Source organism: Monomorium pharaonis, unplaced genomic scaffold (assembly GCF_013373865.1).
Source record: "Monomorium pharaonis isolate MP-MQ-018 unplaced genomic scaffold, ASM1337386v2 scaffold_446, whole genome shotgun sequence".
Classification (NCBI taxonomy): Eukaryota; Metazoa; Arthropoda; class Insecta; order Hymenoptera; family Formicidae; genus Monomorium; species Monomorium pharaonis.
The window spans coordinates 92-24,041 of NW_023415743.1; the positions used below are offsets into that span (position 1 = coordinate 92).

At 35.2% G+C, this 23,950-nt stretch overlaps 1 protein-coding gene across 1 annotated transcript; it reads left to right on the forward strand.

The window, feature by feature from the left end:
- Nucleotides 1–1,392: 1,392 nt before the first annotated feature.
- Nucleotides 1,393–14,340, forward strand: LOC118648456 (kazrin-like). Its single transcript, XM_036294770.1, is given in 10 exon segments — nt 1,393–1,592; nt 1,594–1,732; nt 1,997–2,346; nt 2,509–2,632; nt 3,244–3,334; nt 3,336–3,386; nt 6,475–6,667; nt 8,231–8,257; nt 10,025–10,045; nt 10,859–14,340. Coding segments are annotated over 10 exon segments (1,395 nt in total). The 5' UTR covers nt 1,393–1,442; the 3' UTR covers nt 11,108–14,340.
- The last annotated feature ends 9,610 nt before the right edge of the window (nt 14,341–23,950 follow it).

Consider the following 23,950-nt stretch of genomic DNA (forward strand, 5'->3'; position numbering starts at 1 on the left):
GAGGTACAGCCATACGGCTCGTGTGCCGAGTGATTATTCGCACGAGCGAAAGTTGAATGGTTTTACAAAGTGTACGGGTTGTTCACATTGATTTTATAATACAATCTCGCGCGCTCGCACGAGAAGTACAATATACCGACGCGCACAGCCAACATTTTTGTACTTCGTGATGACTCTTGGCGTTACTTCGGTGAAGTGTGTGATTACCGCGCGAAAGTCTTACTCTCTAACGACGTACAAACGAGCGAGCGAGTTCAATGATCATACACGATACAAGGGAAATTGCAACTTTGCGACAACGGTACCGAGTCAGAGGGTGATGCGGATCTCTGCGTCGCGTAGTAGAAATGAACTTGTAAAAGAGGCTGTCATGTTAAATAATAGTTTTCTCAAGTAAGACGATCCCTTTGATCCGGATACAGGTGATGCGCGTCGATTTTTTTTTATCACTTTTACTTGGATATTACAGCCGGTATGAGACTTACTGATGATGAGACTTACATCCGCGATGTGATTTTATCCTAAATGATGGATGGTACCGAAATGGCAGCTTAGCTATAGATATTGTGTGTAGAGAGCTGGTGATCCTCCATTGTCTCACCGAAGTGGCAATGTGTGGCATGGAAAGTAGCATTAGTTCTACCCTCGAAGAATTAAATTTCCCCTTTCTAATTGTATTTATGTGATCAATCAGGATTTATGTTTTAATGACATTTCTTCACACACACACACACACACACACAACACACACACACACACCACACACAACATTCACACATTCACATTCACACACACACATTAATTGTATTTTCTAAATTAATTATACCATTTTGCATAATTGGCATTTTCAACATAATATGTTATATGATTAAAAAAATTATTATAAAAATTCTTATAAAAAACAAAAAATGAATTTGTTACATATACTCTGTTAATATTACACTGTTAATATTAAAATTAAACTTAAATCTATTCCTTGAGTTAAATAATATTTTATTATTTTTTACTTCTGTGGGTGTGTGTGTGTGTGTGTGTGTGTGTGTCAAAATTTATTATTTTAACATAGCATAAAACATGTATTGCAATTACATGTGATCACTCCATTTCTGTGGAATTGCTTAGTTTCAAAATAGCAATTACACATATTATGTGTAATAGCATTTAATAATAATGAATTAATTAAATTTGAATTAAATTTGACACATTTCTTAAGTTAATTAATAATATAATGTATTATGTAGATAATGACATAAAATGATTGAGATACGACTTAAATAGATACAATTTGACAAATTAACAATGTATAGTATAATGTCAATATGTATAATATTTTTAATTATATTATTAATTGCAAAGAAACGCACAAAAATAAAATAAAATGAGATAAAATAAAACCATGTTTCTCCGCGTTTGGATATCAGTGCATTAATGTGACCGGATCAATGTTCTCCCTTCTGAGTAGAGTGTTCGCCCGTTCGCGACATCGGAAGACGGCAAACAGCTCCAGCGGTGGCAGCGGCGGTAACGAGGGCTCAGACGGCTTTGATCCATATCGATCGTGGTCGCCGCTCACTGAAGAGGGTTACGCCGAGAAAGAAACTTCGTTTGCTCCGAGAAGCAGCCTCCGTGCCCATGGAGCGATGGCGAGCCCCGACCGTTTTAGCCTGGTTAGAGGTGGCTCTCGGGATGCCGCAGTATGGTCCACGATGTGCTGAGAATGTCAATCGGGCAAGGTAAGGGATTTATCACCTATTCCCATCACCAGCGAGCTTTAAACCAGTTTAACCTGTTGATATAATAGTGTACATACGCAAGTGCGGAAATTGGTCTATTTGTTTAAGTTGCGATTAATCTTATCAAACCGTGTCAAAGACTCGATTACAAATGCAAAGTCTCCTTTTTAAATCTTTATATCTTAGCAACATTTTACAGAAACATTTTTCCGATTAAAATGCTTGTTGATTAATTGAATTTTTATTATTGCGATAACATTTTCAGGTTCTACTTGAACTAAGCGACGCCGAACTGGAGGCCGGTTTAGGCGTAACTCACCCGCTTCATCGAAAGAAACTGCGTCTGGCTATCGAGGAACATCGACATCCGAGTCACGTTCGATATCCCTGTATCGCTCAGCTCGGTCACACCTGGGTGAGCTCCGAATGGCTGCCAGATCTTGGCCTGGCCCAGTACTCGGAGAGTTTCGCCACTAATATGGTGGACGCCCGTATGCTGGACCATCTGAGCAAGAAAGAGCTTGAGAAACTACTCGGTGTCACGAGGAAATTTCATCAGGCCAGCATAGTTCATGGAATTCATCTGCTGCGGATGCTGAACTATGATCGACAGGTAAGAGAATTTGCACATTCGATCGAAATAATATTACAATACCTTGCTAAGTTCATGAGGAACATATGAAGACAAAGGCTTAATCAATTCTCCATGAAGATTAATCGAACGATATAATTGCAATTGAACAATCAAAGAGATGACGTCATGCCTTTGTGATAGGCTCTCGCTGTCAGGAGACATCAATGCGAACAGGTTGACACGGATCCTTTGGTCTGGACGAATCAAAGGTTCATTCGGTGGGCGAGGAATATCGATCTCACGGAATATGCTGAGAATTTGAAAGGTGAATTGTATTACCACGTGAAAGAGATTAATTATATAACTTTAGAATTAAAAATTTTACAAGTTATCTGTTGCGATATATTATATATAACAATTTATTAGAATTTGCAAAATTTAAATACATAAATTTGCTAAAAGATTATGTAATTAGATATATATATAATTCTTTACATCTTTAACAGATTTTATCGCAGTGATTATTGCAGCGTAGCATACCCTTTTTCTAAAAATAACAATTTAGAAGCTGAATTGTATTGTCACGTGAGATTAATTATATACTTTAAAAATAAAAAAAATTTATAAGTTATAATTTGTTGCAATATATTATATATGACAATTTATTATATAGTTTGCAAAATTTAAATACATAAATTTGCTAAAAAAATTATGTAAATATATATGTATATATATATATATTATATATATATATATATAATACTTTTGTTTTTACACCTTTAACAAATTTTATCCCAGTGATTGCAGCGTAACATATCTTTCTTTTATTTAAAATAAGAATATGGCCTACTAAAAAAAAGACCTTTAAACACGGGTAACATTTACACAAACTATTGATATCATTCGTCTTTAACGCAGAAAAACTATTTTCCACAGACTCGGGTGTACACGGTGCTCTGGTTGTATTGGAGCCGTCGTTCACCGGCGACACCATGGCCACCGCCTTGGGTATACCGCGAAGCCAACATGATTAGACGACACCTTACCGCCGAATTAGAAGCGCTCGTTCTGCCAGCAAGGTATTCAGTCTACTGTCATCCAGAGGCGACACTGGACAACGCTCACTAATCGGAATGACGTCGTCGTTGCTCTCATCGTCAACGAGACGGGACGACGTCTCCGGAACACTAATTGGCACCTACGAAACCGCGTTCGGACATTCCTCGCCTCGAGGGCATCTCCTTAGAGCTCCTCGGGAATTCGATCGTCAATTTCGAGACGCCTCTCGAAGTCACTCGAACTCACGTTACCTGCTTTCCCCGTGCTTTGTACGTCAAAGAGGACGCGCGCTTTAAATCCTTTTTGTCGAGTCATGCAATAGAACGAACATTTCTTTTAAATCTCAATAAAATATGAGATATTTTTATCACATGGGATATCCTCGTTTACGAAATCAAAGGGACTTATTAGCAACTTAGCGTCGCTTTAATGCTAAACTTTTTTGTGTCTAGAATTTATTTTTCGGACGCTAAAAAGGAAGATAAAAAGAAGACGCTCGATTCTTCTATTCAAAACGATGATCGCGATAGATGAAAGACAATAAGATAGAATTGAGTTTTTCTTTTACGTTCGCCGCGAAAGATGCTCTTAGAAGGTTCCTTCTCGAGGCAAGAATGTAACGTAACGAGGGATGAAATCGTGCACGATTCGTTTTCTTTTCTTATCTCCTCCGATCGACTCGGGCCATATGTCGACCGAAGTCGACGTATTCTCGAAACGGAAGCAGCAGGTGCAAGTTATAAAGCAACGAACGACACGTCACGCCGGACTCCGCGTCCAATCCACGTGCGACCGACGGCCAAAGTTAAAATCGTCGTAGATCGTATACATTCGATCGCGATCTCTAGTCTTGATCGCGACAGTTAAGACTTTCGCTAGAGCATCAAAGAGCATCAGTCAATTACTTATTTAATGTTCCGCGCGCACGGGCAAGTGGTCGGGAATACTTTTTCCACTTTCTCTCGGTAGGAGAAGCGTTTTTGGAGAAATGAGTTTCGCGCGGAGAAATCTCGACAAACCCTTGTTTGGCAAAGCGTGTGCCTCGCTTCTTCATCGCGAGCGATCGATAACTCGCGTTTCGCGTCGTAGAATAGCGTTAGCTCGTGAAAAAAAAATGAAAGGGAGAGAGAAAAAAAATTGTTACTGTATAGTCGCCATTAATCGATAGGCAGTTACTTTTCCAGAATTTCTACGAGTAAAGTTAGTTACATCGTGTAAGGAACGTATCCCTGAACTTCCGCAGAAAGCTTTCGTAACCGACAAAACGTAATTTAACATATCGCTAAGGAATCTCGAGAGGAAGTTGTAAATATTTCGGGAACCAACCCGGAAATGATGATGGAGAGTATGAAGGGAGTGCACGACTTTCATTCGAATTTTATGATGCTTCTATGAAATACACAGATAATCGCGAATTTAACTCGAGCAGACTCGTTGAAACTTTTACAGTTCCACTAAAAGTTTTCGATGTTAAATAGACATCAAGCAGCATTAAAAAGTATTAATAGCCTCGATGAATTGCCTTTATCAGCGTACCGGTAATTAAAATTGCGCTAAAATGTGGACTCCCTTAATATATCTAGAGCTATAGAACAAAAGCGCGCTCATCGCAAAAAAAAAGTACTCGTAGTCTTAATACACATGCCATACCTGAATATATCGGGCATACACACACGTAAATACAGTATACAGTTACAATCGACATAAATATATATATGAAATGTACATATACAAACATACGCGATTACCGCCCAGTGGAACGCGCCGAGAGTACTTCGTCGGAGGTACTCGGCACAGTTGCAGCGTGCGATTCGCTGGGTCTGCAGTCCACTCGATCGCGGATCCACCGGTAATGTTTCTCATAGCTGAGCCGTAGCCCACAGCTGCCGCCTGCACTGCACTGCGCTATGTACAGCACATGTTAATCTTAGTGATATCGTGGTGTAATCCTGGTCAGATACCTCGCTCTTGCACTCTACCCCCTTCTGCACTATCCGAGAGATTCTCCGAATGGGGAAGGCGCCTTCCATTATTTAAGCAGTCCTCAAGTGATACTTTTAACATACTTCTGACTATTAAAATGAATTGTATTACCAATTAACTCCTTCTTATTAAAAATGTAATTATCATTTCGTTTTTCTCTCCCTTAGCCGTCTCGTGGACGAGGCTCCCCGAATGTTTCTCTGGCCAGGAATCACACCACAGTTGCATTATGATTCCTTTTATCTTTTTCTGATTTGCCAACTTTGATATTTACATATATCTTTGACTGTTCGATGTTTACTCTCGCTGACTGGTTAGTGTGGCTGGAAATACGTCTCGGTTGGTTCTACCTTAGGAGACCATCCTCGGCGCATTAGCAGCCTAGTAAACATTATACATTACTCTATATCGGTGGTGCACAAAATGCTTGTGTATGTATATTTATGTTGTAACTAGATATTCAATATAAGATAGATCTTATTCTATCGTCATACACCTGCAGCGAGCCACTGTCAATATTTATCTACCAAACCAATTATCAGATTACAGGAAAATTTACAAAACTTAAATAAAACACGATTAAAAATTCTGATTGATTAATCCTGCATGGTCACAACTCCGAAAAATTCCGTACTGATTACATTGGGATATAAGCTAGCGGGTTTTAGCTCACGTTCTTACTTGCCGTATTGACCACTTGCATTATTTCGACAAAAAGAAAATACCGTATAAATTTAAAATATTGTTCGAAATACTAGTAGCGAATGTGAAAATTTGATTTTAACATGAGAAAAAATTTGTCTAATTTTCAATAATGACTCATAATCAAATACAGAGCGTCAAACTTTTTTGGGGCTGTACTAGACCCCAGGTGACCATGAAGGGTTAAAAATATGTCATTATCAAATACGTATATTGTCAAGTATATTTCCAATGAAACAAAGAGTGAATAGAAACCTTGCAAAAAAGGAAAGTATATTCACCCGCTAAAGTGGTTCGCCTGCAGTACGTGTTACACGTGTGCGTGTTGTCCGAGTATGTGCATATTAGGCGGACGCCAAGGACGCCAAGGTGTACGCAAGAAGGCGTGCATGAAAAAAAAGGATGGTGTGCGTGTGTGCGTAGAAGTCAACTGGAAGTGGTCCCGAGGAACAGCACCGGCGGGGGTGGCCGTCCGATGAGCACCGCGAGCGCGGGCGGTAGTCTTGGTCGTGGGAGCAGAGCGCTACACCTACAGCATCACCAGAGCTCGCTGTCGGCCCTCCACATGACGGCGAACCACACCGGCACCGTCGACAGACGCAGATCCAGCCTCAGGGTAACGTATTGTTTAGATTCAGTGAGGAACTGGTCCGCGTACAAGCGTGCCAGGAACTCGATTGCCGCTCCCCGCCTTGCCTCTGCACTTTCCTTAACTCTTTCGAACGAGGGGTCGTTGACTCAGTTAATCGTTGCCAAAGTAATTATTTTTTAATACAAATTCTTTTCCTTGTGGAAAAATACTATTGGATTAGTGAAAAAATTGTTGGAACGAAGAGTGTATAATAAATTGGATTTGAATGGTTTTCTACTTATTCCTAATCGCAAGCAATATTATTTTTCCATAAGGATTTATTTAAATTTCTGATATGAGCTCGACAAGTCAATTATAAAAATACATAAATTATATACATATATACATATGTATATATACAATGTGTGTATGTGTGTGTGTTCTCTTATAATTTATTCTTATAGTATAATTTTTTCAAATTGGCCTGAAAAGAGATAAGGATAGTGCAAGATACGTCTTTTAGACGATTTATCTCTTGGCAAGTTGCTTCTTTAAGCCTATGCTTGTTTTTATCATGATCATTGCATCGTAGAAAATTTGATATTTAGAGAAATGATATTTATGTGATATTCTTAATATTTATCTCATTAAGATTACATAAATGAATAGATTTCTTCTTTCCTTTTATTCAATCTTTAAAAGAAGATTTGGGAATGATATAAAAATCTAAATCTTTTATTCGCGCGTTATGATAAAATTATTCAGCTATTCTGATACTAAGCTGTATGTATTATAATCAAGAAATATCCATTATTATTTTCTACGGTATTATTTCCTTTATATATTAACAAATATTAGGCAAATTGTAATCAGGTTTATCGATAATCGCTTTCATAGCACAAACACGCTAAAAAATACACAAACTCATCAGAACATTCATTATTCCATTTTTAAAATCATTTATGCAGTCATTTACTCCCGTTTCCACACACTCACTTTCATGCATCTCATCTGTCCAATCATTGGCTCTTTATTTTTATTAATTATTGGCACGATTGCATGGCATCGCTTAGTTAAAGACGCTCGCTAACATTCTGCAGCAAAATATTTTCCCTTGATAATTGTTATTGATTCTCGTAAAAGAAAAGAATCATTATTTCAAATTGTTTAAGCGAAAATACATTTAAAATTGCCTTAAATTTCTTCAATTTATCAGAAAATCAGAATAATATATACATTATAAAAAAATGTATGCATGGCAATTAAAATTATTATATATATAACATTCTTCTTAATGTACTAATTGTAAGTATAAAATATAATATTTTGTGATCAGACTATCATTTCTTAAATACTTTTTATGTGGCAATTAAAGAAAATATTACAATACTATTTACAATGTACACTATTTATAAAAGTTAATAATTTTAATTTGTTATATAAAAAGTTTATAATTATATAAAATCGCTATATGAAATAAATTTTAATTTCGTCCAGATAGTTTTCTCCAACGTTTTATGACGAGAGTCAATAACAAAATTACACGCTGTGAGCTATGAGCTCGACCTAACGTTAATCATTGTCCCTGCATCCTGTGGATCATCGCAGACCTGCAGTCTTCTTTACTTGAAAAAGGTTCGGTATTTATTACATATATATCCATTGAGTCTTTTGTTAAAGTTTTTTGTACATTATTCTATATCATATCAAAGTTTACCGATTCGCTGCATTATTGCCGATTGACTAATTGCAGCGCGTTTTTGCAAAGTCTCCGATAATCGGCAATCTATGAAGATTAATTTCAATATAAGTATCAACATTTGGATAATATATATAAAAACATACTAACTTTTTAAATAATGCTTTTTAACTAATTTTTTTCTTGAATTTGTAGGAGACTTTGTAAAAAATGTCTTTGCGAGGATACGTGAGTAAGCAATTGATCGTGACCAATGTTAGCAGTTGTTACAATCAATTTTTTAGGAAAAATGATTATGATGCGTTATGATCGAACTTTAAAACAATTCATTATTATCATTAATTTCGTACATATGTATCCAATCGCGACAATCAAATTAATGTCTCGATCGGTCGCAAACTCGTGTCTATAAACCACATCCTTTCCTAGGAAAGTAAAATAGGAAACCATCAGTATGGCAAATGTATTGGCATCGTGGAACGATTAGGCGTTCTTCTCATGTGAACAACGCTTTCTCGTTCAAGGAGGAAAATCCTCGATCTCGGCGAAGCAGCAAAAATTTCCAATTAACGCGATTAATTGACTTTGTTCGAAGCAACGCTTCGTCGAGATCCAAACGATACCTACTGGATCTCGACCTCGATCGCACAGACCCTGAAAATGCGAGCAAAGGAGTAATCATACAAAAGGAACTGATTGTACAACAGACTTAATAATCGAGTAATTATCTTTGCGCCCGGTCTGTCGAGCGCGGGACACCTGAACGCGCGACTATCGATCCATTGAATCAGCGTCAGAAAAACGTTCGCAAGGTAAAAGAGAAAAAGACTGATGGATTACAAGCCTGAGCCTTGCAGCCGTATTATCCATAATTATAGAAAATGGTGCAGATCGCGAAAACACATCCTCCTTATATTTAATCATCTACTTGTACACCCTTCCGTCTTTATAGTCCAATCAGATTGCCAGACAATCTGCCGCGCTGAGAAAAGGATACACTTGCGCGAAGGAGAATAGATTTATTCGCTTTTACTCTCATCGTAAAAAAAAATCTAAATTTTTTGTTCATGCTAAGAAATATTTATATATTTTATTTCTATATCGAAAACATTTCGCAATATTTATAAAGTGTTCTTAATAGAAGATTCTTTAAACTAATAATTATTTCAATAATTATATCGTAATTTATCTATCGTTACTATAGAAACCAGGTTACAATTATATATGTTTCTAAATTCCGCATAATAAATAATTTGAAGAGGAGAGAAGCAATTGATAAAATATTTAGCAGACTATCAAGTATTATTCAATGCAGACGCGGTGAAATTGCGCATCTCCTAATCGCGATTGTTACCCTATTCTCAGCCCCAAAGGTACACCGACGTACGCCACACTGTAAACACTGTATATAACGAGCATATACCGTTAGCCAAACACGTGTCCTCCTCATGTATGTAAGCAGAGTGTCTTCAGGTACACTTTTATAGCGGAGTAGCAATTAAAATTATGCATTTATGCAGCTCGAATTACGTAGAAGACGTTCGTATTTATAACGGGCCATTATTTATGACTGCAAATGGGCGGCGCCGCGGCGAGTCGCGGCCCCCCGTCATAATCGATTGTGTAAATATAAACTGACGATTATCAATGTGGAAAATTCAGCGTTTGGATTCTTAATCGACCTTATTTCGTCCTTTTGCTAGTTGTCGTGGAGGAGCTCACAGGTATGCGCCATTAATATATACATTCCAGTACGTTATCTTATGTTCGTGTAATGTGTCCCCCAACACGTTTCCCACTAATCCCGCTGTGACACACCGCACACCACTTGTGAATTATTGTGAGTGACGATCAGGATGGGCGTCGCAAGATATTGCCGCTGCAAAGTGACAAAATAACAGAAACGACGAGCCCTCGATCCTCTTTGTCATAGCACGTGCATCCTATCTACGTTCACCGCTTCTAATCATTCTGCAAGAATCACTCTGCCACTCAGCGAATCCTAATTCTCTGTCATATTCGTTCATCCTCTCACTCTAGAAAATAGCGAGTGTCAGAGAAATTTAGATAGCGACGTTTTATTTTTCAAAACCAACATGACAGCGAGAAATTTTGTCATTATATGTGAATTAAACAACAATGCTCAAAACTGAAAATATTAATTTTCGTTGTAATATACACAGAATAAATAAACGTAGAATTCACTTCTTAACAACTCACAAGTTGCTATCTAAATTTCGACTAGCACCCCTTAGTTTCTTCCACTCAATTTACGTAACTTCTCCAGTAGCAAAATTTTTAATGATTTGAAAAGAAAATTTTTATAAGAGATCTCAATTTTTCGCCTTTTAGAAACTTTCTTTAAAGCGTCATTTACTCTATCGTATTATCCGAATCGATTCTACTGGTACTTGGAGATCTTCCGGTCGCTCGTTTGCTCGTACATAGCTTCGACCTCTTCAAAAAGTCGAGATCCATCTAAGCCTAAGTAGACACCCAAGTCGTAGTCCCGCTAATCGTGACACATTTCTTCGTAGGGATCCCTGAGCAGGGCGTTCGGCCTACGGCCTAGAAGCGAGAAGGCGTCACCGTCATCGTCCTCGGACACCGGAAGCCTCGCCAGCCAATGCCAGTACATGAGCAGCAGCGTCCGCAGCAACTCGCCGCCGCCGCCGCAGCTTCCGCCGCGACCGATGTCGACCGGAAGCGGTAAACGGCATCGGCGCGTGAAAAGCATCGGCGACATCGAGTACATAAGCTCGGCCGCGGTGAGCACCCCGGTCTGACAGGAGGGTAGGCCCCAACATTCGGGGCCTTACCGCAGTCTGAGCGAACGCGGTTATTCCTCCTCCTCGTACTCCTCATCTCAGTACGGCTCTTACTCGGGCTACAGCAACGTTCTGACGGGCGGCGATCAGTACCAGCAATATCAGCAGCAGTCCAGCGGCAATTATTATCATCAGCTGCAGGGCGGCTACTACTCGCCGCAGAGCTCCGGGCCTCCTTTCCCGGGTGTGCAGAGATACGGCAGCCTGGCCGAGGAGGCATGGTCATCGTGCTCCACCAAGGGAGACGGCCCGGCGGGTGTGTCGAAGTCTAATCCCAGGACTTACTTAGCTTAGCTTCTCGCCGCAATGGGGGCTTGTTGAGCGGACGTTATTCGTCCGAGAGTAACACCACCGCGTCTACCACGATGGTGCGCTGATGTAGTATCCTCGAAAAAAATGCGCGTCCTTGTTTTAGGTCTACTTTATTTTTTGTTCCCCCCTCGTTGGATTCTCGATAATTCAGTGAACAGCTTATGGCTAGAGAAAATCGCAAGGATTATCATATCGCGCTCTTCTCAGTGATGTTAATCAGCGCGCGATTTCGCATATTTCAAATATGACTTGCTTGTATCATCCCGTACCTACACGGCTCAAATTATCAACAAGCTACTAAGAATATATCGCTAAATTTAAGATCCTGAGCTTCTGATATTTCATGTAAGAATTTTGGTGTAAGAATGTTATCGAGGTGACCTGATTGAATTTATAATTAATTTGGTAAGAGAATTATTGACGCGATAATCCCGATAATCGTTGGATAATCGCTATCGTCACAGTAAATCGAAATGATCACACAAACTTGTTAATAACAGTAATAGACAATACGTTAGCTGGACAATGGACTACGAAAATACAAACAAGTTTTACGCACTTTACGATACGATTATCCCTATAGTCCTATTGGATGAGTAAATGTTGATGTCAGTTATCTCAGAGTTATTCTCAATTACAAAGTAATTATACGTCGTACAAATACTAGGCAGCATATCGTGATGTTAAGAGGCATAAAAGAGTCTGACCAAATTTTATGAACACATCGAGCTACCGACCGACATATACATATATACATATATCTGATGAAAATAAATAAGATATAAAAGAGTATAACTATGATTGAATTACGAATTATTACAGATAAGATTATAAATAAGCGAAGTAATAATAAAAATTTTTCAGTTTAATCAATACGTATACTACGCGTGACAATATCTCACACAAACCGTTTGCCAGTATAATTTTTTATTGCTATCATTGTGCGAATGATCTTCTTTCAACAATTAAAGGATTTTTTTATTAAAAAAACAAGTCTAAGAAATTGAATTTTTAGAAACTGAAAAACTTATCTTTAAACATTTATTCTATAAATGTGATAATTTTTCTTTAGATATATAATAGATACAAAAATAAAATTTTAGCCTTTGATTAATACTTTGAGGAATCATTAAAAAACGAATAAAGAACTTTTAGGCCTATTTAGTTCTTGTAGAAATTTTATGTTTTACTTCACTTATATTATACTATTATAATATTAATTTATATATATTTATATCTCTCGTTTTCTATTTGATTCTTCCTGGAACAAAATTGTTCTTGATGTTGCCCTACTAATAGAGAATGATTTGACGCTATAATCCAGATTAAAAAAAATAAACTTGTTTTGTTTTTGTAAAAAATCCTTCAATTATGATTTAGATCGTAAATTCATTCCGGTATGTAAGCTAGCACGAAAGAATTGTATCGTGAGTATCGTTAAAGAATATTTTCGCTTATAAACCGATCTCTATGAACGAATGACAAACTTTATGTGCTCAGCTGGCTGAAAAGTGAACAGCAACAGCGAATTTTCAATATCTCTCGTGTACATATATGAATTTAATACGTTTATCTGTAATTTTACATTATTTTCTATCGATGTGTACGTATATGAGTTTCCTATATACGAGTACACTTAACTAGAAACTATCGGATAGGCTTGAAACATCATCATAGATTTGTTTTTTTATTGCTGCATTGGACTGCACTATGACTTCCCTTCTCATTTTCCCTAAATTTCAAACAAATATTTATTTTATTTTTAATTCTAGAAACTGTATATCAGTTTAGTTATAAAAAGACAAATCTATTGATTCAAGCTGAATACCGTGAAATTATAATAAATAATGAACGGAATCGCCTCACGAAGACGCCCAAGTCTTCCACTATATTCCATTATATTTTACAGCGTGGTGAGATTGAATATATCCCGTTTTTCATTAATCTTAAACCAAAAGAAAGTATCGGGAGATTCAATTACTGCTGCGAATTTTTTATTTATCGCATTGGCACACGAGAATTTTCTAAGTACCTAACTTTATCCTGCAATCTATTATACTTATGAAAAGTTTAAAAAGAACTGTTCCCAAACGATTACAATTACAAATAATTTTTTATTACATATCTTGTACAATTAATTAATTGCACGGCCATCGCAACATACGCTCCGATAGACAGGAAACATAAATGAAGCGAATCGCCACACAATTTAATCTAAGTGCCAGAAGGATCGAGTGCACCGTAATTTGGCGCACTGCCGCGAAGCGTACCGTACGTTCGGCCCGTTGTATTATTATACTAATACGTACAATCTTCCCCAGTGTTCGTATATTACGGTTGCGTGGTCGCAAAAAAAAGAAAGACGATATTTTGCAAATAATGCACATATTTATAACGTGATATTTATTCGTAGATTATAATCATTTCTTGATATTTACGTGGTACCCGCGTGTTCTGTCGTCAAACTATTTTACTTCTGCAATCGGGAAACGATCAGGACCATATAATATATATATATAATATATATTTTATTGCCGGACTAGTATTACCGTCGTTTTGCGAGGCGGAAACGACGAATTAATACGCTAGCTATCGTGACATTCGTGTACCTAAGTGATTTATTTATATAAATTAATTTAGGTCTCTAATTTATTTGTATACAATATTAATTATTGCGCAACGCGGCCAATACCTCGCTTTAAAGCGACATATCGATAAGTACATGTTCGCTTATTGTATATTGGTCGCAGCGCGCGATCACACATTTCAATACAAACCGTTGTAAATGTGCTCAGTAACGTCTGTATATATTTGTGTGAACTGTATCTAAATACGGAAAAAAATTAAATAAACGATTGCCTTTACTTTTGCGCAACGAATTCTTTCGTAATCTCGATACTTCTTAATATACATCGTTATTATTTTTTTATTTATATAAAACATTATGCGCGTAACATTGTAAGTAATGCGGAAGAAACATATTATTCTTTGATAGATTCTAGTGTCTTATCATTTACAATGTAATATATTAACATAGTAAAATAACTTAATGTTGAATACATAGCAAAATTAGTCTGTCACTTAAACAAAATTTTATAATTTTGTTACATATAAAAATATTAATTGATTATGCTATGATTATCATATTAATTTATATTATTATTCATTTATATTATTTTTATATTCGAGAGCGAACATAGTGTAGCAGATAGCGCATTGCATAAAGATTTCGGAGTCAAAATGGACAGGGCAGAAATGAAAAAAATTTTAACGCTTGTTTTTCCTCTTTAAATAAAATGACAAACCATCAAGAGTATTCTATATCTATTATAGTATTCTATCTCTCTATCTCTAGCTATTTTTGAAACCGATTATAACTATGGCTCTCGTATATCTAAGCACTATCTACATGCACATCACAGGTATATGTAGAAAGTATCAGATAACGCCGCACAGCGTTCAAAACTGATTACTTTGTGTAAAAAAAAGTTCATATTTTTATTTTATACAAAGTTCTAAGGAAATTTTCTCTATATATAGTTGCTAATATTGTTTAAAGCTGACTTCTTTACTAAGCTCATGTTGCGAGAGGTTTTTCTTAGATTTTTCTTGCAACATGAGCAAACTTAGCGAACTCAGCTTTCAACAACAGCAACGAGAAGACTTCTTTATAATTTTTTCACATAGAATAAAAACATAAATCAGTTACCGAGAAATTAGCTTGTTGAAATTTGTATTCTATAGATAAAAAAAAATCTGAAGTTTTCTACTGTTTGATACTTTTAACGATAACATATACAGAAGTATTTATATTTAAGAAGTTACTTTCTATAAATTCTTCTTTAAATAAAATTACCTTAGGCAATTCAAGGGGCGGATGAAACTTATAATTAAATGAGAGAAATATTTCTTGTCTCCTGATACCTAAATAAATTTTATTATTTGTAGCAGATTTTTTTCTGACAGCTTTTTTGTTGACTTACACTTTAAATCTTATTTTATCCTTAGCTAGCAACTGCTTCTCCATTATTTTTGTAACTTTTTTGTAATTTTTGTAATTCCCTATTATTTGAATTTTTGTCTGCTTATGCAACTTTTTTTTTCTTTTACAGGTGAACAGCGGTTTCTTATATTGTTTCTTTAAGTCTAGTATTTTCTATTTTCCTTGAATACATATAATTCGGAGATTCCTAAATTAGATTGCATTCAAATGTTCTTGTACAGCACTGAGAAATTATATCTACATTGCAACTATCTTTCACCGCAATGGTGCAATAATGCAATTACACTGCAAAATCTTGATGCATTATAGATGTTGGATTGCAGCAACGCTAAAATATTTGCTTCTTGAAAGATTGCAACAAAACATATCATAGCAATATTGCAATGCAATAAATATGCAGTAATATATTGCTGTAATCAACTAATATTGCATTTTCCTTTTTTAAAAATAAATATATCACTATTTTAATTAAATATTTTTATCTGCAATTATTGTGTACATTTAACTATCTCGTTAATACGACCTAAATAAAAATTAATTATTGTCAACATCTTTTATGTTTAAATATTACAACAAATTATTTTATTATAGTATTTTATTGTTAAAATACATTAAAATATATTACATTAAATTATAAAATCAAATTTGCAACGTTTCCGAAACGTTAATGCCATATATGTTCCTACAAGTGTACTAGTATAGTGCTAGTATATTATAGATTTATATTTTCGTAATATCTTTGTAACGTTGCACTGCAACTTGCAACATTACAACATTCATACAATGTAACTGCAATAATTTATACTGTATGGATTTACACAATAAATATTTAACTTACGCAAACGGCGTGGTTGAATTGTAATCATTTGAAATTGATGATCAAAGACTAGATGGCAGTGTTGCCAACCAGCGTATAGTGAAATGAATTCCAAACAAAATGGACGTTTGTCCCGAGAGAATCCAATCTCATTTTCTTCCCAATGTTTAAGTACACGTTTACTACATTTGCAGCAAGTAATACGATGTAAACGAAGAAATGCGAATAATAAAAATAAATAAGATAGAAAATAACTTTTTCCTATCTCCATTCAAATCTTTTTAAATACTGCAGTCGAACAGCAATCGAAAGTGATTGGTTCAACTCTGCAGATTCAACCATCGGTTCCGAACACTATCCAAAAGTCGCTCAATCATTGGCTTACAAACATGTCAAATTCAATGTAAACGTGTATCCACATAATCGAAGTATAATAATGCAAATATGATTTTTAAACATTTCAGAGGAAAAATAAAAAAACAAATTTATCCTCTAATTGATCATTACGACACATGGAAAAGCAAACTCTCTTTATATCTTTCTTCTCTTCTATGGGTGCGTTCCGTTTCACGCATAATACGCATGCATTGTTCATCCTTGTTGTTTGTCAAACGTTAAACAAGGATGAACAATGCATTATGCGCATCATGCGTTGAAACGGAACGCAGCCTATCAGAGAGGAACCTGAGAGCGATCATCGCGTCGTATTATCGCCTCTATGTGCACAAAATGTGCACATTGAACTACGTAATCAAATATCTATAAATCCCGTAGGTAATATGCATGACTTTTTGGGTCTCTTCTATGCTATGTCCACATTTATTTGGTTCTGTTTCATGCTATACCCGTAAATATTACAATTATATGCAATTTTAAATCTGTTTTATGCAAATGTGCATAATCGTGTTCTATAAATGTGCAATACCACATATACATGATATAAATTCAATTAATTAATTTGAAAAAAATTCACTCACCGATTGCTGTCGCTGCTCTTGCTGCTGCTACTGCTACATTCCTTTTCCGGAATACTGAGTCGCTCCATGGATGCTGCTTTCTGCTGACATCATCCTGCTATTTCGAATCAAACCGCACATTAATAAAATTTACTTATTTAGTTTTCAAATTTAATAATTAAAATTAATACGAGTAATAAAATAATGTTTATTTTGGAAAATATATTATAAACTACATATACATACGAGCCGTTTGCAAATGGTCCAAATAAATTGGTCCAAAATATAAGAATAAAATTAATTGATAAATTAACTGATAAATTTAGATTCTACGGACAATAATAAAAATGTGCCTATTAATACAAATACATCTGAAGGTATTTAAATTTATTGATTTAAATAATGATTAATTATTGAGTCATTTTTAATAGAATATTGGTAAACTAATTTGTCAAATTATATTTAGTAAAGAAAGACAAAGTGTAAAACAACCATTCGATGGCTGAAAATAAGTGGTCGAAAATCATGGACTAACATATTAAGAAATTGGAACATAACTTATAATTTTCGACAAAAAACATTACTAGATCCGAATGATGGAAGAAACAAACCACTTTCGCTAACGGATTATTTTTTCCAATGGAAAGATTTTGTCTTCGCCTGAAGGGTATACTCTTGTAAGTCTATTAAGTATTTTAATTTTATATTATATTTAATATATTTTATTATATTTAATTGTTACTCAGCCGCTCAATAAGTGGTGTCATTGGAAAAAAGCACGGTAAAGGAAATAAATAATTAAAATATTTAAAACCCCGGACGCACATAATTCTCCCGGACAAATTTTCAATACTTTGAAAAATCCCTCGGGACGTTTCCAAATGCCCTAAAAAAGAGGACAGTGTCTGGGAAAAAGAGGACAAATGGCAACCCTAATTACAACAGATTGTAAAACTGTTAAGAGAATTTAGTATTTTGTATGGAATATTTTTTATTTAATATTTAGTACTTAATATAAGTAGGTAGACAGTTTCATTAATGAAACAATTTTTTTTTAAATGATAAGGTAGATCTATAGCGGAGTTGAAACTGGTTTTAATATACATATAACATAGATATATGTATGTGGAAAAATAGTATCTAAAGGTAATTATTACGCGCAGTCAAATTTTATTAATTTTTATTACGTTCGCCTCAGCTGACAGCAGTAAGCGACCTAAATGCTTGTGGACCGTCCAGCTTACGTCACGTCTCAGTCCTAACTTTGCTGTGTACGAATGCCGAGTAACTATCATAAACAAAAAATTTATTTTATTGATCATTTTTAGGGACAACTAATATCTGTCTTAAAAAAAACTTCATAAATCGCAGTTTATCTGATTTGTTAACATGATATGTTAACATTATACACATAGTAAAAGTTAATATACAAAATTTAAAAAAAAAATACAAACTTCATGCAAAGTTTATGCAGAATTTATACAAAATTTATTCAAAATTTATAGAAAATTTGTAGTTTACTCCTAAAAAATTTCTTTTAAATTTTTTATAAAATTTTTATTCATTTCACATTCATGAAGCAATGGAAGAAGCACTAGGGCATCAAGAGAAAAAACAATAAGTGAAACACTATTAATTGGATGGAGAAATCGAGAAGGACATTACAGAAAAAAGAAATAAGTACAGAATATTTTTTAACTCAAAAATCAATAAAGATAAAACAGAATACAAAGTCCAAGCAAGAGTTAGAAAAAAGATTGCCAAGAAAAAAAACAAAGCATGGGAAACAAAATGTAACAGGATTAATTCCTTCCTGGGAGAACAGAAAAGTACGAAAAGCTGGATAATTATAAAATCATTACGACTAGATAAGAAAAAGGATATAATGCGCCAATTTTGCTCACTGCAAAGCATATCCTCTTTATATATAAAGGACATGTATATTTTATAACGGAATATACAATATTAGAACGGATTTCTTACGTGTCCATTTTACTTAAGCGTGACTGGCGCAATTCTTAATGTGACATTTTATCTATGTATGACAATGTCTTTTATATAAATAGGACTGAAAATAATTATTATAGAATAGACGTTAAACCGGACATTATAAAGGATGTGGTCCGGACATTATAAAGGATGTGGTCCGTCATGTATATTAAAGCGGACGAAATAAACAAAACTATGCTGGCAACGCAATATGGCGCGAGCGGTAGCGATAGCTTTGTCGTTCACTGTTACAACAGTCTGTTAGCTTGTCTGCTTTGACGGCCGTTCTCTTCGCAGTTGTGATGAGTGTTTTTGTTGTTAATTGTTGGTGCTAGTTGTGGGTGTCGATCGGCGCGGTGGTCGTCGCGGTGGGTATGCGGCATGTGATTGCGAATTTGGGTTGCTTCCCGAGGATGGTGACGCGGGTGTGTGCTCCTCTTGCGGGCATTATTCGCCTTTACATGAGCGTGTGAGAAAAGAAGCACACGTTTGCGTTGTCATCCGCGGGAGACAACTCAAATTCGTCGCGGTCGCATGCCGTGCATTTGCCGCGGTGGTTGCCTCGTCGATCAGTGCCCGTGTTGGCACCAACGGTTAGCAATAGAGATGTTTATTGCAACTGAGGGGAGGGCAGCCGTTAGGGCGGACATTAGTCCGTTCTATTTATGAAGGACATTAAAGACAATGTCCTGCATATATAATTCCGTTTTAATTTCACACTTATCTAAAGTGGAAAAAAAGTCATTTTTTTCCATTATAGTTTCGCGGAATTTAGAGCGGATGTGTTTTGCAGTGCTTCAGTAGTGAGTTACTTTTTAAAACTACTAAAAGAAAATAGGCCAAAATTTCAGAAGTAGCAACAGCAACAGAATGTCCAAGTAATAGCATCCTCAATCAAAATAACTAAGTATAAACAAAGTCATAAAAATCTGCAAATTGTTAAAAAGCGGAAAAACACCAGGTCCCGGCAATATCCCTGCAGAAATAATAAAACATGAAACAAGAAAGCTTTGGCAACACCTAAAAAGTTTATTTCAGATATGCATAAATGGAATGGCAGTGCCGCAAGAGTGGAAAATGTCATTAATATCAACCATCCAGAAAAAGAGGAACAGAGTTTTGTTTAATCAATTCTAGACACAAAATTATAAAATCTAATATTTAGGATATTATTTATGAAATGTAACGACAATGCGTAGTCGGATCGGAGAGAAACGGGTGATAATGTGGCCTCTCCATTAAAATAGCTTGAAATTATTATGTTAAATTTTTTAGTCACAAAAAGTAAAAATTTCTCTGTATTTATAAATAAAAGATTAAACTTTTTATTTGCATCTTGAGCATTTTTTAATCTTTTCATCTTTTTTATTTTTTGGGACCAAATTTAAGATCCACAATAATATAAATTGTTTTTATTAACATTAAAAAATTAAAGTACATTAAAAAATAAATTTTTAAAAAATAAACTAGCGTGCACACGCGACAATTATTTCTTAAATATTTCATATTTACGCCACTCTAATTTAGATCGTACATTCATATATTACAGCTTTCAACATAGACAAGATGCAGTTACAACTCCGCTGTTGCGCGTCGAAGCGGTGAGTTGCCTTTTACCTTAATCAGAAATAATTGAATTAATGAACAAGTTACAATCGACAAATTACAATCAATAAATTATAAAATTACTTGGAAAAATTTTAATATACCGTTTCACAAACTTGCCAACAATATAATAGTAAAAACTGAAAAACCAATTTCTTTGGGAATTTTAAAAACCAATGGTATAGCTACTCAGATACGGCTTGAACGAGAACTATTGAGAACTGTAAGAAAAGTGATCGAAACTGTTTGCACTTTGCGCGTCTCGCAAATACAGTGCCGACGGCAAGAGAAAAAAATTTTAAAAATTAATTAAATAACAAAATTATTTATTAGAACGCATGGAAATGGTCGGAACTTTGTGAGAACTAGCGAAAACTGTCGTAGGAATAATAATCGACTCTGCTTGCATCTCATACCTCTGCTGAATGCAGTGACAGGAGTCAAAATGAAAAATTATTAAAAAATAATTAATTGACGGAATTGTTATCAAAACGCATGAAATAGGTCGAAACTGTGCGAGAACTATTGAGAACTGTCAAAAAAAAAGTGATTGAAACTGTTTGCACTTTACGCGTCTCGCGAATACTGTGCCGATGGTAGGAGAAAAAAATTCGATCATTATTCTAACGACAGTTTTCGCTAGTTCTCACATAGCCCCGACCATTTCCATGCGTTTTAATAACAATTCTGTCAATTAATTATTTTTTAACAATTTTCCATTCCGACTCCTGTCACAGCATTCAGCAGAGGTATAAGATGCAAACAGAGTCGATCATTATTCTAACGACAGTCTTCGCTAGTTCTCACATAGCCCCGATCATTTCCATGCGTTCTAATAAATAATTTTGTTAATTAATTATTTAAAAACATTTTTTTTTCTGCTGTCCGCACAGTATTCGCGAGAGATAAAGTGCAAACAATTTCGATTATTTTTTGACAGTTCTCAATAGTTCTCGCATAGTTCCGATTTATTCCATGCGTTTTAATAACAATTCCGTCAATTAATTATTTTTTAACAATTTTCCATTCCGACTCCCGTCGGAATCTGTTTGCACCTCATACCTCTGCTGAATGCAGTGACAGAAGTCGGAATGGAAAATTGTTGAAAAATAATTAATTAACGGAATTGTTATTAAAACGCATAAAATAAATCAAAACTGTGCGAGAACTAGTGAAAACTAAAAGATGTGATCGAAACAGCATTTGCACGTCTCGCGAATACTGTGCCGACGGCAGGAGAAAAATATTTCGAAAAATAATTAATTAATAAAATTATTTATTACAACGCATGGAAATGATCGGGGCTATGTGAGAACTAGCAAAAATTATTGTAGAAGTAATGATTGACTCTGTTTGCATCTCATACTTCTGCTGAATGCAGTGACAGGAGTCGGAATGGAAAATTGTTAAAAAATAATTAATTGACGGAATTGTTATCAAAACGCATGAAATAGGTCGAAACTGTGCGAGAACTATTGAGAACTGTCAAAAAAAAAGTGATCGAAACTGTTTGCACTTTACGCGTCTCGCGAATACTATGCCGACGGTAGGAGAAAAAAATTCAATCATTATTCTAACGACAGTTTTTGCTAGTTCTCACATAGCCGGACCATTTCCATGCGTTTTAATAACAATTCTGTCAATTAATTATTTTTTAACAATTTTCTATTCCGACTCCTGTCACTGCATTCAGCAGAGGTGTGAGATGCAAACAGAGTCGATCATTATTCTAACGACAGTTTTCGCTAGTTCTCACATAGCCCCGATCATTTCCATGCGTTCTAATAAATAATTTTGTTAATTAATTATTTTTAAAAATTTTTTTCTTCTGCTGTCCGCACAGTATTCGCGAGAGATAAAGTGCAAACAATTTCGATTATTTTTTGACAGTACTCAATAGTTCTCGCACAGTTTCAATCTATTTCATGCGTTTTAATAACAATTCCGTTAATTAATTATTTTTTAACAATTTTCCATTCCGACTCCCGTCGGAATCTGTTTGCACCTCATACCTCTGCTGAATGCAGTGACAGGAGTCGGAATGGAAAATTGTTTAAAAATAATTAATTAACGGAATTGTTATTAAAACGCATAAAATAAATCAAAACTGTGCGAGAACTAGTGAAAACTAAAAGATGTGATCGAAACAGCACTTTGCATGTCTCGCGAATACTGTGCCGACGGCAGGAGAAAATATTTCGAAAAATAATTAATTAATAAAATTATTTATTACAACGCATGAAAATGATCGGGGCTATGTGAGAACTAGCAAAAATTTTTGTAGAAATAATGATTGACTCTGTTTGCATCTCATACTTCTGCTGAATGCAGTGACAGGAGTCGGAATGGAAAATTGTTAAAAAATAATTAATTGACGGAATTGTTATCAAAACGCATGAAATAGGTCGAAACTGTGCGAGAACTATTGAGAACTGTCAAAAAAAAAGTGATCGAAACTGTTTGCACTTTACGCGTCTCGCGAATACTATGCCGACGGTAGGAGAAAAAAATTCAATCATTATTCTAACGACAGTTTTCGCTAGTTCTCACATAGCCGGACCATTTCCATGCGTTTTAATAACAATTCTGTCAATTAATTATTTTTTAACAATTTTCTATTCCGACTCCTGTCACTGCATTCAGCAGAGGTGTGAGATGCAAACAGAGTCGATCATTATTCTAACGACAGTTTTCGCTAGTTCTCACATAGCCCCGATCATTTCCATGCGTTCTAATAAATAATTTTGTTAATTAATTATTTTTAAAAATTTTTTTCTTCTGCTGTCCGCACAGTATTCGCGAGAGATAAAGTGCAAACAATTTCGATTATTTTTTGACAGTACTCAATAGTTCTCGCACAGTTTCAATCTATTTCATGCGTTTTAATAACAATTCCGTTAATTAATTATTTTTTAACAATTTTCCATTCCGACTCCCGTCGGAATCTGTTTGCACCTCATACCTCTGCTGAATGCAGTGACAGGAGTCGGAATGGAAAATTGTTTAAAAATAATTAATTAACGGAATTGTTATTAAAACGCATAAAATAAATCAAAACTGTGCGAGAACTAGTGAAAACTAAAAGATGTGATCGAAACAGCACTTTGCATGTCTCGCGA